Source organism: Nerophis lumbriciformis, linkage group LG22 (genome assembly GCF_033978685.3).
Source record: "Nerophis lumbriciformis linkage group LG22, RoL_Nlum_v2.1, whole genome shotgun sequence".
Classification (NCBI taxonomy): domain Eukaryota; kingdom Metazoa; phylum Chordata; class Actinopteri; order Syngnathiformes; family Syngnathidae; genus Nerophis; species Nerophis lumbriciformis.
This window is the reverse complement of record NC_084569.2, coordinates 41314959-41334958: the sequence shown is the minus strand read 5'-3', so window position 1 is coordinate 41334958 and position 20000 is coordinate 41314959. Positions and strand designations below refer to the sequence as shown.

Genomic DNA, 20000 nt, shown 5'->3' with positions numbered 1-20000 from the left:
GCCATAACACAAACAATAACACACCTATTCAGTGTATTTGCTGGTGTTTGTATTTTTTAACTTTTTTGCATTATGGCTGTCATAAATTTGCCAAACCGTTATATAGGCCGTAGGGTTCAAAGCGGAATTGAGTTTCAATTCCCACCTCCGGAAGAACTTTGAACATGTCACGAGGGAGGCGCTGGACATTGAGTCCGAGTGGACCATGTTCCGCACCTCTGTTGTCGAGGCGGCTGATTGGAGCTGTGGCCGCAAGGTAGTTGGTGCCTGTCGTGGCGGTAATCCTAGAACCCGTTGGTGGACACCGGCGGTGAGGGATGCCGTCAAGCTGAAGAAGGAGTCCTATCGGGTTCTTTTGGCTCATGGGACTCCTGAGGCAGCGGACAGGTACCGACAGGCCAAGCGGTGTGCGGCTTCAGCGGTCGCGGAGGCAAAAACTCGGACATGGGAGGAGTTCGGGGAAGCCATGGAAAACGACTTCCGGACGGCTTCGAAGCGATTCTGGACCACCATCCGCCGCCTCAGGAAGGGGAAGCAGTGCACTACCAACACCGTGTATGGTGCGGATGGTGTTCTGCTGACCTCGACTGCGGAAGTTGTGGATCGGTGGAGGGAATACTTCGAAGACCTCCTCAATCCCACCAACACGTCTTCCTATGAGGAAGCAGTGCCTGGGGAGTCTGTGGTGGGCTCTCCTATTTCTGGGGCTGAGGTTGCTGAGGTAGTTAAAAAGCTCCTCGGTGGCAAGGCCCCGGGGGTGGATGAGATCCGCCCGGAGTTCCTTAAGGCTCTGGATGCTGTGGGGCTGTCTTGGTTGACAAGACTCTGCAGCATCGCGTGGACATCGGGGGCAGTACCTTTGGATTGGCAGACCGGGGTGGTGGTTCCTCTCTTTAAAAAGGGGAACCGGAGGGTGTGTTCTAACTATCGTGGGATCACACTCCTCAGCCTTCCCGGTAAGGTCTATTCAGGTGTACTGGAGAGGAGGCTACGCCGGATAGTCGAACCCCGGATTCAGGAGGAACAGTGTGGTTTTCGTCCTGGTCGTGGAACTGTGGACCAGCTCTATACTCTCGGCAGGGTCCTTGAGGGTGCATGGGAGTTTGCCCAACCAGTCTACATGTGCTTTGTGGACTTGGAGAAGGCATTCGACCGTGTCCCTCGGGAAGTCCTGTGGGGAGTGCTCAGAGAATATGGGGTTTCGGACTGTCTGATTGTGGCGGTCCGCTCCCTGTATGATCAGTGTCAGAGCTTGGTTCGCATTGCCGGCAGTAAGTCGGACACGTTTCCGGTGAGGGTTGGACTCCGCCAAGGCTGCCCTTTGTCACCCATTCTGTTCATAACTTTTATGGACAGAATTTCTAGGCGCAGTCAAGGCGTTGAGGGGATTCGGTTTGGGGGCTGCAGGATTAGGTCTCTGCTTTTTGCAGATGATGTGGTCCTGATGGCTTCATCTAGCCAGGATCTTCAGCTCTCACTGGATCGGTTCGCAGCTGAGTGTGAAGCGACTGGGATGAGAATCAGCACCTCCAAGTACGAGTCCATGGTTCTCGCCCGGAAAAGGGTGGAGTGCCATCTCCGGGTTGGGGAGGAGATCTTGCCCCAAGTGGAGGAGTTCAAGTACCTCGGAGTCTTGTTCACGAGTGAGGGAAGAGTGGATCGTGAGATCGACAGGCGGATCGGTGCGGCGTCTTCAGTAATGCGGACGCTGTATCGATCCGTTGTGGTGAAGAAGGAGCTGAGCCGGAAGGCAAAGCTCTCAATTTACCGGTCGATCTACGTTCCCATCCTCACCTATGGTCATGAGCTTTGGGTTATGACCGAAAGGACAAGATCACGGGTACAAGCGGCCGAAATGAGTTTCCTCCGCCGGGTGGTGGGGCTCTCCCTTAGAGATAGGGTGAGAAGCTCTGTCATCCGGGGGGAGCTCAAAGTAAAGCCGCTGCTCCTCCACATGGAGAGGAGCCAGATGAGGTGGTTCGGGCATCTGGTCAGGATGCCACCCGAGCGCCTCCCTAGGGAGGTGTTTAGGGCATGTCCGACCGGTAGGAGGCCACGAGGAAGACCCAGGACACGTTGGGAAGACTATCTCTCCCGGCTGGCCTGGGAACGCCTCGGGATCCCCGGGAGGAGCTGGACGAAGTGGCTGGGGAGAGGGAAGTCTGGGCTTCCCTGCTTAGGCTGATGCCCCCGCGACCCGACCTCGGATAAGCGGAAGAAGATGGATGGATGGATGGTTCAAAGCGGAGGAAAAAAGTAGCGGCTTATAGCCCGGAATTTATGATAGTAACAAAGACACTCCTAAACATGTTAACATATTAGCTAATGCTAACAACGCTAGCTTCATTAAATTATGATAGCATGTACAAATATGCATGAAAACACTCCTACAGACATCACACTTTAGTAAGTAAGAATAGTTTTAGTTATATTGCAAAACTTACAAACGTTGCTTGGAGTGATGAATGAAGAATCCATACGAGTAGAAACGCTATGGACGGCTAGAAGACTGAACGGCTAAGAGATGAAAGGACTAAATGGAAGGACACTGCAGCACCTGCAGTGAGCGAACTGGTCCAAAAGATGGCGCCGTAAGCACAAACAATAACAAATGATTGCATTATGGCCGCCAGCAAAGAAAAACCCATAAGTTATCTGCACAGTTTTATAAGAAATGTAGTAAAAAGTAGTGGCTTTTAGTGTGGAGTTTAGACTAAGTGACGATCCTGGCTGGTGTGTGCTCACATCAGAGCTGCGGACACATGTTTAGACACCATGCCAAAAGAACGGAGGAAGGAAGGAAGAAGGAGAAAAGCCTTGAGAGACAAGCCGCCTCCTAATCTGAGGCGCTGAGGGCAAGACTACCGTACGCTTCTCCAAAACCTTTCTGCGGAAACATCCCGTGAGGATAAAGAAAACTCCCAAAGATGCGGAGGATCGCAGCTGCTGTTGGTGATGACATCCAATCCACTTTATTTGTATCGCACATTTAGACAACACCAAAGTGCTGCACAACAATATTAAAAACAATATTCAAATATTATCCTTAGCTCCAGCAATGACTGAATAAAAACCAAAAATAAATACATATAAAACCATACTTGCCAACCTTGAGACCTCCGATTTCGGGAGGTGGGGGGTGAGGGCGTGGGTTGGGGGCGTGGTTAAGATATATATATATATAAGAAATACTTGACTTTCAGTGAATTCTAGCTATATATATATATATATATATATATATATATATATATATATATATATATATATATATATATATATATATATATATATATATACCGTGATGACGGACTGGCAGTGTGTCGCGCCTCGCCAAGGAGCAGCGAGAATACCAAGAAGCGCATATGCCAAATTTTCAAAGAGAACGGCCTACAGATCACGATTGAAGCCAACAAGCAAACCGTCAACTTCCTCGACGTCACTTTCAACCTGAGAAATAACAGCTACCAACCATTCACGAAATCCAACACAACACTCCAATACGTGCACCATGACAGCAACCACCCACCCACCACCACGAAAAGAATACCTACCGGAATTAATAAAAGGCTATCGATGCTGTCATCTAGCAAAGCTGAATTTGACCAAGCAACCCCCCCGTACCAAAAAGCCCTTGATGAAAGCGGATACAATTTCACCCTCACCTATGAACCCACGCCAGGAAACCAACCAAAAAAGAAGAGGAAACGAAACGACATCATCTGGTACAACCCCCCATACAGCAAAAACGTCTCAACTAACATTGGCCACAAATTCCTCACTATGATTGACAAACACTTTCCCAAAGGCAACACCCTAAGAAAAGTATTCAACAAGAACAACATTAAATTGAGCTACAGCTGTATGAACAATATACGACAAATTATCTCAAACCACAACAAAACAATTGCAAATGAGCCGTCGGCCCCCAGACAGAGCGACCCCAAAACCAACAAAGGCTGCAACTGCCGCAAGAAACCTGATTGCCCTCTCAACGGGGGGTGCTTACAAACATCAGTTGTTTACCAATCTAAGGTAACACGCAAGGACATTAACACATCCAACACATATGTAGGATTAACTGAAGGAGAGTTCAAAACCAGATGGAACAATCACAAGGCTTCTTTCAGGAACCAAAACCTGCGGAATACCACAGAACTCAGCAAACACATTTGGGACCTCAAAGACAATAATGTTGAATATTCAATAACATGGCAAATTCTTGCATCCAGCACACCTTACAATAGTGGTAATAAAAGATGCAACCTATGCTTGAAAGAGAAACTGTTTATTATTTACCGTCCAGACCTGTCATCCCTCAACAAGCGCAGCGAAATTGTAACAGCATGCCGCCACAGACGGAAACACCTCCTAGGTAACACATGAGCCAATCACCACGCCCCTACACCAGCCTGTACCCACCCACTCTGTGCCCTATATAATCCATGGTATGTGAATGCTCCCATTAAAATCTCCTGATGATTGAGGGAACCCCCCCTCATGAAACAGGCCTGTAGAGATGAAATAGTCTTGTGATTTTTTTTCCCACACATACATATATATATATATATATATATATATATATATATATATATATATATATATATATATATATATATATATATATAAATAAAATAAATACTTGAATTTCAGTGTCCATTTATTTACACATATACACACACATAACACTCATCTACTCATTGTTGAGTTAAGGGTTGAATTGTCCATCCTTGTTCTATTCTCTGTCACTATTTCAGAACACACACATTATACAAATATGCATTATAAAATCAATAAGAAAACGGGAGCTCTAATTTGGGAGTCTGAATTAGGATCAGAAGTTCCTATATAAACATTGCGTACTCACGTCGCCTTTTTTGTGTTGATTACTGCAGCTGTGCACTGGATTCATTCACAAATACAAACTACAACTCACAAACACTTTAGAGTTAGGCTCCACCATCAGAATGTGTACTTAAACTTATAAAGATCACATGGATATTATTCAGTGAGTTGATTCACCAAAACTAACCTGTTATACAGGAGGAAAAAGCACACAGGACGTTTCAATTGTTCACAGACTGGTCGCACTCATCAGAATGACAAGACACTTCCGGTCTGCAGGTGATAGCATTCAATTGGGAAGAAACGCCCTACTGCCCCCTACTGACCAATGTGAATACTGATAAATGTGTAATGACAGCTCCAAAAACGAATTCAAACCACAAAATAAAATAAATAAATCAACACAAAAATGTGACACATTATGGGTGGGTCACATATGCATGTACAGTAGATGGCAGTATTGTCCTGTTTAAAAGTGGCACAACATTGCTGTTTACGGCAGACAAACTGCTTTACGGTAGACGCTGTTGTTGTGTGTTGTCAACACGTCACTCAGGTCCGCATGGAGCTGGAGGGGGCGTGGCCTCCAGCTCCGCCTGACTTTCGGGAGTTTTTCGGGACAAAATTTTGTCCCGGGAGGTTTTCGGGAGAGGCGCTGAATTTCGGGAGTCTCCCGGAAAATCCGGGAGGGTTGGCAAGTATGATAAAACCAATAAAAAAACAATATACAAATAAATATGATTAAAAACGATTTTAAAGGGTAAAACCAATTAAAACAATCAATACAACTCTAAATGTAAAAACACAAAGGTGCTCCCCTCACCTCCCAGGGGGTGATCAAGGGTGATGGGTCAAATGCAGAGAATAATTGCGCCACACCTCATGTGTGTGTGTGTGTGTGTGTGTGTGTGTGTGTGTGTGTGTGTGTGTGTGTGTGTGACAATCATTGCTACTTTAACTTTTTTAACAGTGAATACTATTATTACACTATTTTTTTAAGCATTTTATCAGTAGATTTTCTTAAAACCAAAATGTATAAATAATATGGTAAGTTGCAATCATTTCCCCTCACAATGTAGTGTATATTACTGTAAATGGAAAAACAGTACTGCTGTTTTTATGGTAAAAAAAAAAAAAAGTTTTGAAGTTTTGCCACCTGAGCTGCCAGTTTGTTTTTGTTTTTTTACCGCAAACCAACAAGTGTAGATTTTTGGGTGTATTTCTGTGAATGCTAAAACGGCACCACAGTTTATTACAGTAAAAAAAAAATACTGTTTTTTTTTCATTTAGAGAAAAATGCTGTAAAAAACACAGTAAATTTCACAATTTGAGCATGAAATCTATTGCTACTTTTACATTGCACAATTTGATGGATAACTTGCTTTGAAATTATTATTACATACCTGCCAACTTTTGAAATCAGAAAAACCTAGTAGCCAGGGTCCGCAAAATGATTATTAGCATTCAGACAGGTTAAAATGTTGCTAAAACCATCACTTTTCTATCAGTCACAGTGACTTTTCAAAACAAAAATATTACAGCAAAAATCATATGGGTTGATTGACATGTTTATTCTGTAAGCTAACTTCAATAGTTTGAAATTATTTTGACAGTTAATGCCAGTTATCCTGTCAACCTTTCACAAGACTTCAATTTGTTCATTGAAAGTATAAACACTTTTTACAGTAAACAAATGGTAAAACAGTACTAAACAATTCCATTAAAAAAAAAATTGGTGTCATTATTAACTTTCTGTCCAAGCTTGTATAATCTACTGCCTTGTTCAATTGTAAAAAATATTCTGTGCCTAAAATTCACATTTCTATCACAATTATCATACTGTAAACATGGTAAGCTAACTTCATTAAAATTAATAGTCCTGTCAATAGCATGGAATTACAATTCAAATGTAGTTTTTTTTGTAAGCCTTTCAAAAGAATTCAAAATATGAAAAATTCATGAAAATTAATTGAAGCCATCAGACACTTGAAAAGTGGCACATCACATCTCTAATGTAATCATTTGAACTTTTCAACAGAAATAGCACTGCAAAAATATTAAGGACATACTTCTGTATTTTGGTAGTTATGCTGTCAACATTTAACAAGATTTCTTCAACTTGGACTTGAAAGCATAAATAGTATAAACACTTTTAACAGTATGTCGTGCTGTGAAATACAGCCGAGAGGATTGCGCACCAAACACGAAGCAAGGCCATGGTGCAGGAGAACAAAGGACTTCTTTCATTTAAGGTTTGTGATAAACCATCAAACTCATTCGTTAAAAGGACTCTATAGTAATATAAAGCGAATTTTTCTGGACATTATCATGCAAGAAAAGTTTATTTTTGGGACCGCGATCACCGCGTAATGATTTTTAAAGGTTGCATTACAAACATTTAACTGTCCCATGTGATCAGCCAGTGCGATTGGAAATCCATGCTCAATTATTGCCTCCGTAAATAAAACTTCGGGCGGGTGCGGGCGGATGGCGGGCGGATGGCGGGCGGGTGCAGTTCTGATCAAACGTTACATCGGGTGGATGGCGGATGGTTGACGACTTTCTGACGCGGTTGCGGATGAAATAAATTGCCTATCCGCGCATCTCTACTACACGGAGTTCACTTAAAGTGGGTATTTTTTGGAAGGTTAAAGCAGGGAAGAGCATGGTCCTAAAAGTACAGTCCTACTCACCGTAGCCCTCGGGGAGGTCTGGAGGCGTGTGCAGGTGAGTTCTGCTCATGTAGTTGCGGTGCCTCTGGGAGCGAACGCGTCTCTCCTGCACCCGCTGCTCACCGTCACTGGGGGGCAGCGCCATGATGGGCGTGGCCCCGTTGGTGCTCACGGGAGTGTTCTCGTCCACGATGCAGCTCAGCGGCCGCCCGGGGCTGGAGTACTCCGACGCAGGCCTGGAGGGCACACCAGGGGTGAGTGACAAGTAATAGTTTGGTGGTTTCTGCGGGCCGTAGCAAGGACTCACCTGGTCGGCCGGTCCCACTGTGTGGTGCGTGTGATGTGGTTCAAGTACTGGATTCGTCCCGATGCGGTTCTCCTCTCCTCCCAGCTGGCAGCAGAAACATACACGTGCACGGCGGTGAGCGGACATGGTTTGGTGGCCACAGAACTGTCTGAACCTCCATATTTCATATGCATTTACACTGCAAAAAGTCAGTGTTCAAAAACAAGTAAAAAAAAATACAAAAATTAGGTGTATTTTATTTGAACTACCGTATTTTCCGCACCATAAGGCGCCCTGGGTTATAAGCCGCGCCTTCAATGAACGGCATATTTCAAAACTTTGTCCACCTACAAGCCGCCCCGTGTTATAAGCCGCATCTAACTGCGCTAAAGGAATGTCAAAAAAACAGTCAGATAGGTCAGTCAAACTTTAATAATATATTAAAAACCAGCGTGATGTGGGCGCGCATGGAGTCGTATATCAACATGGACGGAGCTGCGTGAAAAAAGCCACCCGGCCTCTTCGCGTAAACTTAAACTTACCTTAACCACTCGCTCATCTTTTCTTCATCCATCCCTTCGAGTTAGCTTTTATGATGACGCCGGCTGGAAAGGTCTCTTTTGGCAAGGTCTTCCTTTTGAATATCACCATGGGTGGAAGTTTCTGGCCATTAGCATGGCAAGCTAGAACCACAGTGAAGGATGACTTCTCATTCCCTGTGGTGCGAATATTCACCGTACGTGCTCCCGTTGTATCCACAGTGCGGTTCACAGGAATATCAGTTGCTGTGAAATAGTAATCCGTGTGCGGATGGAGAGATTGCGTCTTTTCATGAACCGGATCCTTGTCGCTTAGTAGGAGCCATTTTGTGGTCTTTACAGATGTAAACACACAAAGGAAATGAAACGTACGGTAATATCCGCGCGCTTTTTCTTCTTCTACGCGGGCGGGTGGTTGCTTACAGTAGAAGAAGAAGCGCTTCCTGTTCTATGGGGGCGGGTGCTTACCTTGGCGGTTGCTTGCGTAGAAGAAGAAGCGCTTCCTGTTCTACCGGGAAAAAAGATGGCGGCTGTTTACCGTAGTTACGAGACCGAAACTTTATGAAAATGAATCTTAATATTTATCCATATATAAAGCGCACCGGGTTATAAGGCGCACTGTCAGCTTTTGAGAAAATTTGTGGTTTTTAGGTGCGCCTTATAGTGCGGAAAATACGGTAAGCAAAATTATCTGCCAATAGAACAAGAAAATTTGGCTTGTCAAGACTTTCCAAAACAAGTAAAATTAGCTAACTTCAATGAACCCAAAAATAGCTTAAAATAAGTATATTCTCACTAATAACAAGTGCACTTTTCTTGGTAGAAAAAAAAAGACCTTTTTGCTCAATATGTTGAAAAATATTCTTAAATGAAGTAAATGTTAGTGCCATTATCTTGACATAATGATATGCACTCGGCATTACATTTCTTGAAACCAGCAAACTTATACTAAAAACTAATTTATTGTTCTTAATGGAAAGGCAAGACGGCAAGCGCTTGTTACTCTCGGGGTCTCCTAGCCGCTCAGGCAAGTCATAATGTCTAAAAATGCATTTTTCCATGGATAACATGACATCATCACGCCAAGTGCGTGCTCTTTCAGTCAATTAGTGCGCATATATACAGCCCGGCCCCCGGCCAAAACATTTTTTATTGTAATTTTGAAGAATTTATCTGAATGTGCATGAACTATTTCTGTTCAAAATTGTTAGAAATGTCACATGTTAAATGTTTAAATATTAACTGTCAGTTTACTGTACTGTGCCAACTGTACTACTATATGAATACCGTATTTTCCGCACTATTAGCCGCACCTAAAAACCACAAATTTACTCAAAAGCTGACAGTGCGGCTTTTAACCCGGTGCGCTTTATATATGGATAAATATTAAGATTCATTTTCATAAAGTTTCGGTCTCGCAACTTCGGTAAACAGCCGCCATCTTTTTTCCCGGTAGAACAGGAAGCGCTTCTTCTTCTACGCAAGCAACCGCCAAGGTAAGCACCCGCCCCCATAGAACAGAAAGCGCTTCTTCTTCTACTGTAAGCAACCACCCGCCCGCGTAGAAGAAGAAAAAGCGCGCGGATATCACCGTACGTTTCATTTCCTTTGTGTTTACATCTGTAAAGACCACAAAATGGCTCCTACTAAACGACAGGGATCCGGTTCATGAAAAGACGCAATCTCTCCATCCGCACACGGATTACTATTTCACAGCAACTGATATTCCTGTGAACCGCACTGTGGATACAACGGGAGCACGTACGGTGAATATTCGCACCACAGGGAATGAGAAGTCATCCTTCACTGTGGTTCTAGCTTGCCATGCTAATGGCCAGAAACTTCCACCCATGGTGATATTCAAAAGGAAGACCTTGCCAAAAGAGACCTTTCCAGCCGGCGTCATCATAAAAGCTAACTCGAAGGGATGGATGAAGAAAAGATGAGCGAGTGGTTAAGGTAAGTTTAAGTTTACGCGAAGAGGCCGGGTGGCTTTTTTCACGCAGCTCTGTCCATGTTGATATACGTATGTTTGTGATTGCACATTTGCGTACATTTTGGGAGTGAACAGAGTTGTTAGAACGCTGGTTTTTAATATATTATTAAAGTTTGACTGACCTATCTGACTGTTTTTTTGACATTCCTTTAGCGCAGTTAGATGCGGCTTACAACACGGGGCGGCTTATAGGTGGACAAAGTTTTGAAATATGCCGTTCATTGAAGGCGCGGCTTATAACCCAGGGCGCCTTATGGTGCGGAAAATACGGTACATATTTTCTATTGTTTCATTGGAAATAAAACAGCAAAGTCCATTTGGCTGTCATCTGTTTTAATTATGAGACACAATTGTGTCAAAGTCATGATTTTTTTGTTCATGCTTGAAATAAGAAATGATGACTTTAAAGAAGTAGTTTTATACTTGTGAGTGTTGATGACACAACACTTGATATTCTAGTTTCAAGCATGTTTTACTCAATATAGGTCATCACATCTCAGCAACAAGCTGTAATATCTTTACTGAGATCATTTAGGACCAAAACACTTAAAACAAGTAAAACACTAACATAAAATCTGCTTCGTGAGAAGAATTATCTTGTTGCTGAGATTTGATGAGCTATATTGAGTAAAACATGCTTGAAACTAGAATATCAAGTGTTGTGTCATCAACACTCACAAGTATCAAGTAATCATTTCTTATTTCAAGCATGAACAAAAAAATCATGACTTTGACACAATTGTGTTTCATAATTAAAACAGATGACAGCCAAATGGACTTTGCTGTTTTATTTTCAATGAAACAATAGAAAATAGGTACTCATATAGTAGTACAGTTGGCACAGTACAGTAAACTTAATATTTAAACATCTCACATGTGACATTTCTAACAATTTTGAACAGAAATAGTTCATGCACAATCAGGTAAATTCTTCAAAATTACAATAAAGGAAAATTTTGCTGTATATGTATATATATATATATATATATATATACTGTATATATATATATATATATATATATATATATATGTCTTAATAAGGTTATCCAAAAAATAGTGCTCGATACCGTAGTAGAGCGCAATATATGTATGTGTGGGAAAAAAAATCACAAGACTATTTCATCTCTACAGGCCTGTTTCATGAGGGGTTCCCTCAATCATCAGGAGATTTTAATGGGAGCATTCACATACCATGGTTTGTATAGGGCACAGAGTGGGTGGGTACAGGCTGGCGTAGGGGCGTGGTGATTGGCTCATGTGTTACCTAGGAGGTGTTTCCGTCTGTGGCGGCATGCTGTTACAATTTCGCTGCGCTTGTTGAGGGATGACAGGTCTGGACGGTAAATAATAAACAGTTTCTCTTTCAAGCATAGGTTGCATCTTTTATTACCACTATTGTAAGGTGTGCTGGATGCAAGAATTTGCCATGTTATTGAATATTCAACATTATTGTCTTTGAGGTCCCAAATGTGTTTGCTGAGTTCTGTGGTATTCCGCAGGTTTTGGTTCCTGAAAGAAGCCTTGTAATTGTTCCATCTGGTTTTGAATTCTCCCTCGGTTAATCCTACATATGTGTCGGATGTGTTAATGTCCTTGCGTATTACCTTAGATTGGTAGACAACTGATGTTTGTAAGCACCCCCCGTTGAGAGGGCAATCATGTTTCTTTCGACAGTTACAGCCTTTGTTGGTTTTGGAGTCGCTCTGTCCGGGGGCCGACGGCTCATTTGCAATTGTTTTGTTGTGGTTTGAGATGATTTGTCGTATATTGTTCATACAGCTGTAGCTCAATTTAATGTTGTTCTTGTTGAATACTTTTCTTAGGGTGTTGTCTTTGGGAAAGTGTTTGTCAATCAGATTGAGGAATTTGTGTCCAATGTTAGTTGAGACGTTTTTGCTGTATGGGGGGTTGTACCAGATGATGTCGTTCCGTTTTCTGTTCTTTTTTGGCTGGTTTCCTGGCGTGGGTTCATAGGTGAGGGTGAAATTGTATCCGCTTTCATCAAGGGCTTTTTAATAAAACGCAGAAATAACTGCTCCTCGTAAGAAAAAAATGACAAAACTGCCTGTAACTCGCACTGGGAATGTTGGAGAGACATGAAACAAAAACCTCTATGTAGGTCTCACGTAGACCTACATTTCATTCATTGACATCCTTAAGCAAAAATCTACAGGAAGTTTGCTATTCCCCCTTCAAAACAACATTTTTGTAAAAACCGGTCACCTCTCTTCAAACATTATCTCCTCTGAGCACGTTTGTTGTTTCGGCTTCAAACTAATACAGGAGAGAGATTGAACCCTTGTGATTAAAAGTACATATGAGCGTTTTCATACCTGCTCCGGTTTTGATTTTATGACCCTTCAAAGAACCGCATTTTTTAATGGCTGCTTAAAAGCAGGATGCACCAGCGTGCCCACACAATGCAGACAAGGTTGGTACACTAGACAAAAGTATTGGGACACTTACGACTATCACTGGACAAAAGTATTGGGACACTTAAGCCAAAAACTGGACACAAGTATTGGGACACTTGGGACTACATCTTGACAAAAGTCTTGGGACACTTACGACTAAAAGTAGACGACAGTATTGGGAAACTTAGGACTACCACTGGACAAAAGTATTGGGACACTTACACTGGACAAAAGTATTGGGACACTTGTGGCTAAAACTTGCCAAAAGTATTGGGACACTTGTGGCTAAAACTTGACAAAAGTATTAGGACACTGAGGACAACCACTGGAAAAAAGTATTGGGACACCTACACTGGACAAAACTATTGGGACTCTTAGGACTACAACTGGACAACAGTTTTAGGACACTTAGGACTAAAACTGGACAAAAGTATTGGGACACTTCACATTAAAACTTGACAAAAGTATTGGGATACTTATGACTAAAACTTGACATAAGTATTGGGAAACTTCGGACTACCACGGGACAAAAGTATTGGGACACTTAGGACTAAAACTGGACAAAAGTATTGGGACTCTTGGGACGTAAATTGGACAAAAGTATTGGGACACTTGGGACTAACACTTGACAGGATGAAAACTGGACAAAAGTATTGGGACACTTAGGACTACAACTGGACAAAAGTATTGGGACACTTCGGACTACCACTAGACAAAAGTATTGGGACACTTAGGACTAAAACTGGACAAAAGTATTGGGACACTTCGGACTACCACTAGACAAAAGTCTTGGGACACTTACGACTAAAAGTAGACGACAGTATTGGGAAACTTAGGACTACCACTGGACAAAAGTATTGGGACACTTACACTGGACAAAAGTATTGGGACACTTGTGGCTAAAACTTGACAAAAGTATTAGGACACTGAGGACAACCACTGGAAAAAAGTATTGGGACACCTACACTGGACAAAACTATTGGGACTCTTAGGACTACAACTGGACCAAAGTATTGGGACACTTAGGACTAAAACTGGACAAAAGTATTGGGACACTTCACATTAAAACTTGACAAAAGTATTGGGATACTTATGACTAAAACTTGACATAAGTATTGGGAAACTTCGGACTACCACGGGACAAAAGTATTGGGACACTTAGGACTAAAACTGGACAAAAGTATTGGGACACTTGGGACGTAAATTGGACAAAAGTATTGGGACACTTGGGACTAACACTTGACAGGATGAAAACTGGACAAAAGTATTGGGACACTTAGGACTACAACTGGACAAAAGTATTGGGACACTTCGGACTACCACTAGACAAAAGTATTGGGACACTTAGGACTAAAACTGGACAAAAGTATTGGGACACTTCGGACTACCACTAGACAAAAGTCTTGGGACACTTACGACTAAAAGTAGACGACAGTATTGGGAAACTTAGGACTACCACTGGACAAAAGTATTGGGACACTTACACTGGACAAAAGTATTGGGACACTTGTGGCTAAAACTTGACAAAAGTATTAGGACACTGAGGACAACCACTGGAAAAAAGTATTGGGACACCTACACTGGACAAAACTATTGGGACTCTTAGGACTACAACTGGACAAAAGTTTTAGGACACTTAGGACTAAAACTGGACAAAAGTATTGGGACACTTCACATTACAACTTGACAAAAGTATTGGGATACTTATGACTAAAACTTGACATAAGTATTGGGAAACTTCGGACTACCACGGGACAAAAGTATTGGGACACTTAGGACTAAAACTGGACAAAAGTATTGGGACACTTGGGACGTAAATTGGACAAAAGTATTGGGACACTTGGGACTAACACTTGACAGGATGAAAACTGGACAAAAGTATTGGGACACTTAGGACTACAACTGGACAAAAGTATTGGGACACTTCGGACTACCACTAGACAAAAGTATTGGGACACTTAGGACTAAAACTGGACAAAAGTATTGGGACACTTAGGACTACCACTGGACACACGTATTGGGACACCTACACTGGACAAAAGTATTGGGAGACTTAGGACTACAACTTGCCAAAAGTATTGGGACACTTAGGACTACATCTTGACAAAAGTCTTGGGACACTTACGACTAAAAGTAGACGACAGTATTGGGAAAGTTAGGACTACCACTGGACAAAAGTATTGGGACACTTACACTGGACAAAAGTATTGGGACACTTGTGGCTAAAACTTGCCAAAAGTATTGGGACACTTGTGGCTAAAACTTGACAAAAGTATTAGGACACTGAGGACAACCACTGGAAAAAAGTATTGGGACACCTACACTGGACAAAACTATTGGGACTCTTAGGACTACAACTGGACAAAAGTTTTAGGACACTTAGGACTAAAACTGGACAAAAGTATTGGGACACTTCACATTAAAACTTGACAAAAGTATTGGGATACTTATGACTAAAACTTGACATAAGTATTGGGAAACTTCGGACTACCACGGGACAAAAGTATTGGGACACTTAGGACTAAAACTGGACAAAAGTATTGGGACACTTGGGACGTAAATTGGACAAAAGTACTGGGACACTTGGGACTAACACTTGACAGGATGAAAACTGGACAAAAGTATTGGGACACTTAGGACTACAACTGGACAAAAGTATTGGGACACTTCGGACTACCACTAGACAAAAATATTGGGACACTTAGGACTAAAACTGGACAAAAGTATTGGGACACTTAGGACTACATCTTGACAAAAGTCTTGGGACACTTACGACTAAAAGTAGACGACAGTATTGGGAAACTTAGGACTACCACTGGACAAAAGTATTGGGACACTTACACTGGACAAAAGTATTGGGACACTTGTGGCTAAAACTTGCCAAAAGTATTGGGACACTTGTGGCTAAAACTTGACAAAAGTATTAGGACACTGAGGACAACCACTGGAAAAAAGTATTGGGACACCTACACTGGACAAAACTATTGGGACTCTTAGGACTACAACTGGACAAAAGTTTTAGGACACTTAGGACTAAAACTGGACAAAAGTATTGGGACACTTCACATTAAAACTTGACAAAAGTATTGGGATACTTATGACTAAAACTTGACATAAGTATTGGGAAACTTCGGACTACCACGGGACAAAAGTATTGGGACACTTAGGACTAAAACTGGACAAAAGTATTGGGACACTTAGGACTAAAACTTGACAAAAGTATTGGGACACTTGGGACGTAAATTGGACAAAAGTATTGGGACACTTGGGACTAACACTTGACAGGATGAAAACTGGACAAAAGTATTGGGACACTTAGGACTACAACTGGACAAAAGTATTGGGACACTTCGGACTACCACTAGACAAAAGTATTGGGACACTTAGGACTAAAACTGGACAAAAGTATTGGGACACTTCGGACTACCACTAGACAAAAGTCTTGGGACACTTACGACTAAAAGTAGACGACAGTATTGGGAAACTTAGGACTACCACTGGACAAAAGTATTGGGACACTTACACTGGACAAAAGTATTGGGACACTTGGGACTAACACTTGACAGGATGAAAACTGGACAAAAGTATTGGGACACTTAGGACTACAACTGGACAAAAGTATTGGGACACTTCGGACTACCACTAGACAAAAGTATTGGGACACTTAGGACTAAAACTGGACAAAAGTATTGGGACACTTCGGACTACCACTAGACAAAAGTCTTGGGACACTTACGACTAAAAGTAGACGACAGTATTGGGAAACTTAGGACTACCACTGGACAAAAGTATTGGGACACTTACACTGGACAAAAGTATTGGGACACTTGTGGCTAAAACTTGACAAAAGTATTAGGACACTGAGGACAACCACTGGAAAAAAGTATTGGGACACCTACACTGGACAAAACTATTGGGACTCTTAGGACTACAACTGGACAAAAGTTTTAGGACACTTAGGACTAAAACTGGACAAAAGTATTGGGACACTTCACATTACAACTTGACAAAAGTATTGGGATACTTATGACTAAAACTTGACATAAGTATTGGGAAACTTCGGACTACCACGGGACAAAAGTATTGGGACACTTAGGACTAAAACTGGACAAAAGTATTGGGACACTTGGGACGTAAATTGGACAAAAGTATTGGGACACTTGGGACTAACACTTGACAGGATGAAAACTGGACAAAAGTATTGGGACACTTAGGACTACAACTGGACAAAAGTATTGGGACACTTCGGACTACCACTAGACAAAAGTATTGGGACACTTAGGACTAAAACTGGACAAAAGTATTGGGACACTTAGGACTACCACTGGACACACGTATTGGGACACCTACACTGGACAAAAGTATTGGGAGACTTAGGACTACAACTTGCCAAAAGTATTGGGACACTTAGGACTACATCTTGACAAAAGTCTTGGGACACTTACGACTAAAAGTAGACGACAGTATTGGGAAAGTTAGGACTACCACTGGACAAAAGTATTGGGACACTTACACTGGACAAAAGTATTGGGACACTTGTGGCTAAAACTTGCCAAAAGTATTGGGACACTTGTGGCTAAAACTTGACAAAAGTATTAGGACACTGAGGACAACCACTGGAAAAAAGTATTGGGACACCTACACTGGACAAAACTATTGGGACTCTTAGGACTACAACTGGACAAAAGTTTTAGGACACTTAGGACTAAAACTGGACAAAAGTATTGGGACACTTCACATTAAAACTTGACAAAAGTATTGGGATACTTATGACTAAAACTTGACATAAGTATTGGGAAACTTCGGACTACCACGGGACAAAAGTATTGGGACACTTAGGACTAAAACTGGACAAAAGTATTGGGACACTTGGGACGTAAATTGGACAAAAGTACTGGGACACTTGGGACTAACACTTGACAGGATGAAAACTGGACAAAAGTATTGGGACACTTAGGACTACAACTGGACAAAAGTATTGGGACACTTCGGACTACCACTAGACAAAAATATTGGGACACTTAGGACTAAAACTGGACAAAAGTATTGGGACACTTAGGACTACATCTTGACAAAAGTCTTGGGACACTTACGACTAAAAGTAGACGACAGTATTGGGAAACTTAGGACTACCACTGGACAAAAGTATTGGGACACTTACACTGGACAAAAGTATTGGGACACTTGTGGCTAAAACTTGCCAAAAGTATTGGGACACTTGTGGCTAAAACTTGACAAAAGTATTAGGACACTGAGGACAACCACTGGAAAAAAGTATTGGGACACCTACACTGGACAAAACTATTGGGACTCTTAGGACTACAACTGGACAAAAGTTTTAGGACACTTAGGACTAAAACTGGACAAAAGTATTGGGACACTTCACATTAAAACTTGACAAAAGTATTGGGATACTTATGACTAAAACTTGACATAAGTATTGGGAAACTTCGGACTACCACGGGACAAAAGTATTGGGACACTTAGGACTAAAACTGGACAAAAGTATTGGGACACTTAGGACTAAAACTTGACAAAAGTATTGGGACACTTGGGACGTAAATTGGACAAAAGTATTGGGACACTTGGGACTAACACTTGACAGGATGAAAACTGGACAAAAGTATTGGGACACTTAGGACTACAACTGGACAAAAGTATTGGGACACTTCGGACTACCACTAGACAAAAGTATTGGGACACTTAGGACTAAAACTGGACAAAAGTATTGGGACACTTCGGACTACCACTAGACAAAAGTCTTGGGACACTTACGACTAAAAGTAGACGACAGTATTGGGAAACTTAGGACTACCACTGGACAAAAGTATTGGGACACTTACACTGGACAAAAGTATTGGGACACTTGTGGCTAAAACTTGACAAAAGTATTAGGACACTGAGGACAACCACTGGAAAAAAGTATTGGGACACCTACACTGGACAAAACTATTGGGACTCTTAGGACTACAACTGGACAAAATTTTTAGGACACTTAGGACTAAAACTGGACAAAAGTATTGGGACACTTCACATTAAAACTTGACAAAAGTATTGGGATACTTATGACTAAAACTTGACATAAGTATTGGGAAACTTCGGACTACCACGGGACAAAAGTATTGGGACACTTAGGACTAAAACTGGACAAAAGTATTGGGACACTTGGGACGTAAATTGGACAAAAGTATTGGGACACTTGGGACTAACACTTGACAGGATGAAAACTGGACAAAAGTATTGGGACACTTCGGACTACCACTAGACAAAAGTATTGGGACACTTAGGACTAAAACTGGACAAAAGTATTGGGACACTTAGGACTACCACTGGACACACGTATTGGGACACCTACACTGGACAAAAGTATTGGGACACTTAGGACTACAACTTGCCAAAAGTATTGGGACACTTAGGACTACAACTTGACAAAAGTATTGGGACACTTAGGACTAGCACCTGCCAAATACGCGGGCCCGACCAACGCTGCTTGCAGCTTTAATTTTACTTGTTTTGGAAAGTCTTGACAAGCCAAATGTTCTTGTTCTATTGGCAGATAATTTTCCTTAGTTCAAGTAGAATACCCCTCATTTTATTAATTTTTTTCCCTTGTTTTTGAACACTGACTTTTTGCAGTGTAGCTCCTTTCCACTGTATGCGAGTGCTCCTACAGCATTAATACAAATTCTGTATTCTTACAAAATCTGGCAAGACACAAACCCACTGCAGGTGTTTTTTTTCCCACGCCGTCTGCACCAGAAAAAGACCCCTGAACAGACTCACCCGTCTGGAAGATCATTGTCAAACAGTCGACTGCAGTCCACCACGGGGCCGCCTGTGCCTATTCGATCCCTGGACTGCAAGCTCACTGCAGCAACACATGGCAGACACACGCTGGAGTGACTCGACGGCAGGTTATACTTGTGTTATTTTGCCACACAAGCCAGCAGTACATCATATATTTGTGATCAAACGTCGTCAAAAAGCATGTTGTTTCAATGTTGTAGAATATTGGTTGGGAAAATGACCAAATTTCAAAGGTCAAATCAACTTAAGGCTGAAACGACGCGTCGACGTCATCGGTTACGTAAATATGTCGACGCCGTTTTTGTGCGTCGGCGCGTCGCATATTTACGTCACACTACTTTACTGTCATGGCGGAGCGCAAAGCAGACGATGCGAGCGAGGGGAAAAAAGCACGCCAAAAGTCGTCAAAAGTGTGGGAGTATTTCAATAAACGGCCTAATAATG

General features: G+C 42.1%; 1 protein-coding gene across 1 annotated transcript in view; it reads right to left on the bottom strand.

Moving 5' to 3' along the window:
- smurf2 (SMAD specific E3 ubiquitin protein ligase 2) overlaps positions 1-20000 on the bottom strand; it is a 203916-nt gene that overhangs the window by 66162 nt on the left and 117754 nt on the right. The window contains exons 6-8 of the mRNA XM_061973879.2: positions 19533-19617; positions 7822-7905; positions 7536-7750 (exon numbers count right to left, since the gene is read on the bottom strand). Coding sequence (XP_061829863.1) covers positions 7536-7750; positions 7822-7905; positions 19533-19617 — 384 coding nt within the window. The remainder of the gene's footprint in view (positions 1-7535; positions 7751-7821; positions 7906-19532; positions 19618-20000) is intronic.